The 7,608-nt window shown below is 44.8% G+C and overlaps 1 protein-coding gene across 1 annotated transcript; it reads right to left on the bottom strand.

Moving 5' to 3' along the window:
• Positions 1 to 700: 700 nt before the first annotated feature.
• Positions 701 to 4,725, bottom strand: SPATA19 (spermatogenesis associated 19). The gene is made up of 6 exons (XM_024557269.2): positions 4,648 to 4,725; positions 4,418 to 4,474; positions 3,844 to 3,936; positions 3,583 to 3,674; positions 1,077 to 1,154; positions 701 to 767 (listed from the first exon to the last, which is right to left on the bottom strand). The coding sequence occupies exons 1-6, from the start codon at positions 4,723 to 4,725 to the stop codon at positions 701 to 703; spliced, it is 465 nt and encodes a 154-aa protein (XP_024413037.1).
• Between the last annotated feature and the right edge of the window lie 2,883 nt (positions 4,726 to 7,608).

Here is a 7,608-nt window from a genome sequence, read left to right on the forward strand (position 1 = left end):
AGTGCCTGTGCGGAAGCTGACATACAGTAAGTGCTGGACAAATGCCACATTACATTTCCGCAGTTCTCCTTTAAGCTTGTTGGGGGTCAGCTCTGCCTGAATCTCTCCTTTATCCCCTCCCTGCAAGCCACCCTGACAGCCAGCATAGTCTTTCCCTTCTGGCAGGGGTGCAGTTACCTTCCAGAGCCATATAAACACCCAGCGTTATGACCACCGCTACCAAGTGCAGGCCAAGAGGCCATGTGACCCGAGCCACCGCCTACTCAGTAGCAGGGCCAAAACCTATGCACCCTCGCCAGACTCCAGTGCCCTGTGATCTTGTGGTTCAAAATGGGGTTGGCAGACCAGCTACGGCCTTGCCTGCAAGCATCAGGAAGGCAGAGCACTAGGTCCCACCACAGCCTAACCCCAGCTCTCAGTGATCCCCAGGCCTGTGCACAGGCGAGAAGCACTGGCCTGTGACACCACAGTGAAGAGTCAGAGAGGCCCATCTGAACTTCACTTTACGTCCTTTAAGAGGCGGTGCAGGAGCCGGGGGCAGCTGCCTCCTCCCCCACTCTCACCAGCCCCAAGTGCAGTCCCTCCCACTAGGGAAAGGCTAAACCTTGTGATCAAGTGCCCACGCCAGAGCACTGTCCCTGTCCAGCACAGCCGTCTTCTCTGACCGGTCCTCACCTGTCAGCTCTCTCACCTGCTGCTCTCAGCAGTCTGAGAAGGAATTTTTGTAGTGAAGCTCCTGGGAAGACTCATCGGTGAGACGGCTCAAGCTGCAGGGCACAGAGGGGAGGGGCCGGGCAGAACGGAGATTGCAAGTTGACTGAGCCCACCCAGAGAACATACCCAGACCTCGGCCCGGATGGGGTCGGGTAGGCAGCCCACGCCTGGGCCATCAGCCCATCTAGACCTAGGATGGAGCAGAGTCATCCAGAGAGGCGCTCAGCCCAGGGGAGCTCCAGGCTTGGCCAGACCCAGGCTTGAGCTGAAGCTAAGGGAGACCATCAGAAGCCAGGCCAGCAGCCACTCCACCCCACCAGTCCCTGGTTAGAAGTACAAATCAACTTGTCCCAGTGGCTTACCTTTGTCTCACCTGCTCTATTCGTTCACGCATGACATCATTTCTCACCTCACTTGGCACTTGGAAGATACGGGTATGGCTGCAAAACACCATTCAAACCCAGATTTTTGAGTTTCTTTTTCACTAGGTGTCGTGAAACTGCTAGGGCTGCAATCACGTGAATGATCAGTTTTGACCCCATTGCCATGAACTTTCGAGGTCGTCCTTGACGCTTCTAGTACCAGGAGCTCAAAGGGTTCTTTTTACTAAGCAAGTACCCCTGCGCCATCAGATAATCTTGGGAACTTGCAAACAGCTCTAAGGGGTGCTGAGGAAATAGAGTTAAGGGCCTTTACTAGGTTAGACAGTGGGCCAGTGGTCTTGGAAGACATGGAATCTACCCCTTCTGAATTCCTCTCCAACCTCGTTATCAGCTCTCAATGATCACTATTGTGCCAGATTCACTGTGGTTTAGGGATACTTCTAGAAAATTCTGGCACAAAGAATCTGCAGGCACCTCATTGCTACTATTGTTTTTCTTTCACGCTGATGCTTTGCCTTCCTCTCAACGGTCCTCTTCCCGTCGTTCCCAACTCCATGTCCCATCCTCCCTTCATGAACCCTCCACTCTAGTGAAGTCAGCCTGCCCACTGGCTTCCCCGTTTCTGTGCCTGTTGAACCTGCCTTATCTGGATAGCGCCTTGATGTAGGTGTGTGCTTTGTAACTTCGAATGTGAAGACAGAATTGATGCTGTCTGAGTACTTGTGGTCTGGGGGAAGTAGGTATGCTCACACATAGTGCTCACACCAGGGGGAGCTGGGTCAGCACCTCAGAAAGAGAGAAGAAAAATGAGGGGATTCCAGAGGAGAGAGATTACCCCCAACAGAAGGGGAAAGGAAGAGGCCTCCGAGAAGAAGGGGCTACAGCACAGGACCCTGGAGGTCAGACCAAATTGACTAAGTTACCAAGCCTCTTGCATCTGGGGAAGGCCCATCCCAGCTCCTGTTTACCTAAGCCCTGCCCAGTTCATCGGTCATGCAAATGTCCCTCTGGAAACCTCCTCTGAGCACCTGGCCTTCACGCCTAGGACTGGTGGGACCCGGCTCCCCCACACTGTGCTGTCGCAGGGATTCCTCAGGCCTTCTCGGTCTTTAACATTCACACACCTCATCCATCCCTTTCATTTCTTTGAGGCTAGAGACTCTATTTTTCTCTCTCTCTTCCAGAGAGCCTAGCAAACATCCCATGTGCGGCGCACACCAACAAATAAATGAGTGTCCACTGATGCTTCATACGGGCTATGCGTTCCCCGCCTACACACTTACCGATGCTAACAGGTGGGCTGTAGTGGGAACCTACAGGGCTTATTGGTTTAAAATCTCCATTGAAATCCACAGTGGAAACATTATACATAGATGATTGACTGCGATCCCTGTAGCATATCTTTAAAGCTTTAACCTAGCTGTGTCACACAGCTAAGGTTTCAAAAAATGGTAGAAGGTGATGTTCATATTACCCAAACCAAGGAGCTGCCACACTGAGAGCTCCCTGGTGCAGCCACATCAGGCACGGACTGGCTTCCCACATGCAAGGCTGGGGCTGGATTATAGTCACCAACATTTATGGTTTTAGGAACTGTTGGAAGGTTTTCCATCCAAAGAAAACCTTTCCCTTTTATCTAATGACTGAGTAGTTGAATCCCCATTTAAAATGCTAATGCCACTAGAAGAGGTAAACACCTGAAAATTGGATATCCTGAAGCAAAAATAAATTTCTTGAGAAATATATCCCCCTTGATAGAAGAGAGCGCAAAGCTGGCAGTGGGAGTATGAAAAAGAAGAAGAGCCTGCAGAATGAGAGCGAGCTCCTTCACAGTTTAATCCCACTGTTCTTCTACTGGGAAAAAGAGACCCCAGGTGAGCCCAAATCCCAGCAAGGAAATAGGGACACTTATGCCCAGGGAATGAGCCGGCGCCCAGGCCCAGCTCCCTGGGCCTGGCGTGAGCAACTTCAGTGCCAGTGTGGGGATGGTCTGTGCTCAGAAGGCCCCATGGGAGGCTGGCAAATTATGAGGCTCTCAGAAAGCAGAGCACATAATTCTAGCCTCAGCGCTGAGGCACCTCCTCTCCCCTCAGCTGCAGATGAGGGCTTTGCTGTTGCATTTTAAGAGTTTATTTTCTTTAAGCTCTTTAAAGTGCAGTCACTTCTGAACAAATCAACTGCAAAAATAACAGAAGTCTGAAATTTATTCAGAAGCATTTAGGAAACGGTGAGTAATCTCAGTTTTCCAACCCCTAAAGTCATTTACATACTTAGGAATGAGCTGGGCTTTCAAGATAGCCAACATATTCAACATATTCCCTTAAGATCCCAAAGTAAGGCTGCAAATTTCCTCAGCAAAAGGCTGTTCTCTTGAGAATAATGGCTGTGGGTCTGTGTTGGCCAGAGAGCTGAGGAGGCGGGCTTGGGGCCTTCTTTGCTTCTCCCTCCCCATAACTTGGCTCAGAGCAAATGAGATTTGCTTTACCTCCACCTTATGAACTGGATTCTTGTTCTTTCCTCCTGGACCTCTTGACTCTGGTTTACTGACAAATCAGACTTTGAGTGATGGTGCTTCACCTAGGAAATTTCGGTAGAGTCCACGTAATTACTGCCCAGCAAGAACTCCATGGCTCAGGTGGAGCCCAGCTCCTCCCACTTGCCCAAGATCCTTTGCAGCAGGACCTCTCACCTCCCCCTTCCCTCTCTCCCCACCCTCCCAGGATGACTGTCTCAAACTCTCCATTACCTCATCTTTGGTCACATGTACATTTTGGCCATGGATGGAAGGGAAATTGTTGGACATCTTCTGCTTTATGTCCTGGGAAGCCTCTTCTTCAGTCTGAAAGGTAAGTAATTTCCTTCTGAAAGTGTCACTCGGTATCTGACCCCCAGTTCTTTCTCCTTTTCCTTTTTTTTTCCTCTCCATCACAACATATATGCCACATATCCACACATCCAAGCTCTGTATCTCATGGTTCCTGCAATAATCTCACCTACCACTACCTTCCCATGGGATTCTAGGGATCCCACCAAGGCCTTGGCCTTATCCCAGGGTATTCTGGAGCCACCCTGTAGATGGGGCAACATATCTGAAACGCAGCATGTTTAAGAAGCAGGGCAGGGCTAGCAGTGATTCCAACACATCTCTGATAAAGACACAAGCCTCAGGATCTTGTGAATCAGACACAGCTCCAGGTGGGGTGTTTGGCAATGAACTTGAGTTTCCCATTCTAAGGAGAGGGAAGTTCCAATTTCTGCACCCGCTGAGGTCAGCCCTCTAGAATTTTGGGTGCCCTGAAAAATAAAGGAATTTTACTCACTTTTTTCAACCAGTGCTGTACTACAGACACAGCCTCACTTTCCACAACTTCAATGTCCTGCAACAAATTAATAAGTTGATGCCCTCACAACACCCAGAGACCCAGTGCCCTCTTCCATTCCTATCCAAAGTCATACATTGTAAGAGCCTCTCTCTAGAAGTTCAGCAGGGGGCTCAGAAGGGAGAAGACACATGAGGAAATTCTACATAGCTGCCACCAGCTTCACTTACTGAACTGGTTTTTGGTGGGAAGGGGAACCCAACACCATTCCGGGCAAGAATGTACGCTATCCATGTTGTAATTATCATCTTTGGACTTCTGCCAGGCCTTCTTCCTGGCTCCCTCCTTCCATTGAAGAGGCCTAAGAACTCCTCTAGAACAAGGAAGTTATTGAAGGGAGGTGACCACCTAATTGGCTGCCCAATGGCGATGTCACAATGACCTGCTTTATTCTCCTGCATGAGAGTGGAGGTGAAAAAGAGAGATCGGGAAGCAATCTACTTTAGTGATGCCATAGCTCAGAAATGGGGAGAAGGGAGAAGGGGAGGTAAGGATAAGACATAGCCAAGATAAGCCTGAGGAAGACACGAGAGGGAAATCAGAAAATCACAGGTGGAGATTGGGAGGTGGGAGCTTATAGCTGGTCACCCAGTCTTGACAATGCTGAAGCAGAAGGAGATTTTGTGCATCCAAAGAATGAATTTGTAACAAAGTGACCTGGGCCCTCTAGATATACATTCAAATAATATCACCAGCATTTTTTATCCCAATTCTTATATATTGGGGTGGGGAGAGTTTATCTACCCCCCAATAAATCAAAGATGGGGGAGTAAAATTCTCAACAAAGACATTTTCTTTATTTATGTCTATTTTGTTTACCCAAGTGGTTCAAACCATTAACCCAAACAATAAGGTATAGGATAAAAAGTGAATATATCACTTCTTGTGAAAGATATTTCCTGATTATTTCAAATCACCCATGGAGGGCTGCCTAGGTGGATGGACAGTAAAGTGGAAGTGAAAATGGTGTTGTGTTGTGACTTCAGATTGTTTTTTAGAGGAAAATTGGTAGAGGCTCAGATAGCTGTTATTTCCACCTAGAACGTTCACCAGGAAGTTGAAGGAAGTTTAGAACTTCCTGCAGGACACTAAGCATATGTTCAGCTGCTCTCACAAGTGGTTGTAGCCTAACCCTGAGACTGTTGTCAAGGTCTCAGAAACCCGGGTTACAGTCCTGTCTCTACCACTAACTTGTTATGTGACCTTAACCCAGTGTTAGAGTTAAGACTAATGATTAGTTGCTGTGGTCCTTGTTTCTTTGTCTTCAAAATGAAAAGAATAGAATAATGTCTCTTTTTTTCTAACTATAATATTCTATAGATGTTCTCATTTTCATTCTTCAAAGAATATTGAAAACCTTTATTTCACTCTCCCCAATTTTCACCATTTTCTTCACTCCCAACGAATCACCTCAATTTTACATCTATATTGGTCAGAATGTGCTAGGCTATGGTGAGGCAACAAAGAAGTCCCCAAATCAAAAAGGTTTATTTCTCATTCTCAAAAACTCCAATACATGTTGAACAATTCAGGGTAGTTGTGCTCCACGTGGTGACTTAGAGATCCAGGAAGAGTTTTATTCTGTGGCTCCATGGTCTCAGGATGTGACTGTCCATGATTCTCAAAGAGGGGAAGAGAATACAAGTCAAGTCAGCTCTTCAGTTTTAGCCCAAAGTCTTCTTCTTAAAGCTTTGTGGCCAACTAATAATCATATTACTTCAACCTAACTCCAAGGGAGACTAGTAATTGTAAAGTGAAATATGAAATTACTTATCAACATCTGTTTCTGCCACCATCGTATAATTAGGTTTCCATCCTTATTGATATAATTTTATTTTTTTAATATTTAAGACATTAATGTGATTCAAAAATTAAAACTATATAAAAATATATACTCAGGGAGTTCCATCTCCTCCCCTAGCACCCAACACCAAAAGTAGTTCTTACTTTAAAGTAAAGTTTTTATAAGTGTCTAGGCTATAAACCCTGTGTTTATGTTTTCAAAATGAAACAGAGACATAAGTCTATTCTCACTTTTTTATTGCTGCACATGTGTTTTATAAAATACAGTAAAATATGCAAATACATGCACAGCTCAAATTTAAGCGTGCACACACACACACATAAACATAATATGTATGTTTAACCACAGCCCAGATCAAGATGTACAACACTTCCAGTATCACAGTAGGCCCCCAGTCAATACTCTCCACCAGGTAACCGACATTTCGACCTCTATCGCCATAGGTAAATGTTGCCTAATACTCCATTGTGTTACCATAACACAAATTATTTTTGAAACTTACTATTGGGGGGCATTCGTGTTATCTCTAGTTTGATGCTTTTTAAAATAATGCTGCTATAAAACATTCTTATACCTATTGTTTCATTGACATAAGCACCAAAATTTCTGAGTATATACACACCAAACAGTGGAATTTCTAGATCATAATCTTTACATGTAATTAATCTTAACATACACAGAGTATTTCAAGGTGGTTGTATCAACTACTGCCCAACTGCTGTACCAACAATTGCTTCATATTCTTGTCAACACCTGGTTTTGTCATTCTTTTGAAGTTTAGCCAGGTGAGTGGAGTTATAGTGGTAGCCAAGAATAGTTTAATTTGTGTTTAATTAATTCATTAATGGTGTTCAGTACCTGAGTTATATAATAACTCAATTTTTGAGGAAATATCAAAACATTTTCTAAATGGCAGCACCATTTTACATTCACACCATCAATGTGTAAGTTCCAATGTTTCCACATCCTTGCCAACATTGCTATTATGTCGTTCTGATTTTAGACATTTTAGTGAGAATGAAGTGGCATCTCATTGTGTTTTTGATTTGCATCTCCCTAATGATTAATGACGCTGAGCATCTTTTCATGTGCTTATAGGCCATTTATTTCTATTCAAATCTTTTGCCATTTTATAATTGAATCACTTGTCTTTTTATTTTTGAGTTGTTTTCAGGTCAGGTAATATAAATCTCTTTCTCCGCAAAATTTTTTGGCTATTCTAGGTCCTTTGAATTTCCATGTAAATTTTAGAATTAGCTTGCCAATTTCTAAAAAATATCCTGCTGGAATTTTTGATGGCATTGTTTTGAAGCTATAGATCAATTTT

The sequence above is a fragment of the Desmodus rotundus genome, chromosome 7 (assembly GCF_022682495.2).
Source record: "Desmodus rotundus isolate HL8 chromosome 7, HLdesRot8A.1, whole genome shotgun sequence".
Lineage (NCBI taxonomy): Eukaryota > Metazoa > Chordata > Mammalia > Chiroptera > Phyllostomidae > Desmodus > Desmodus rotundus.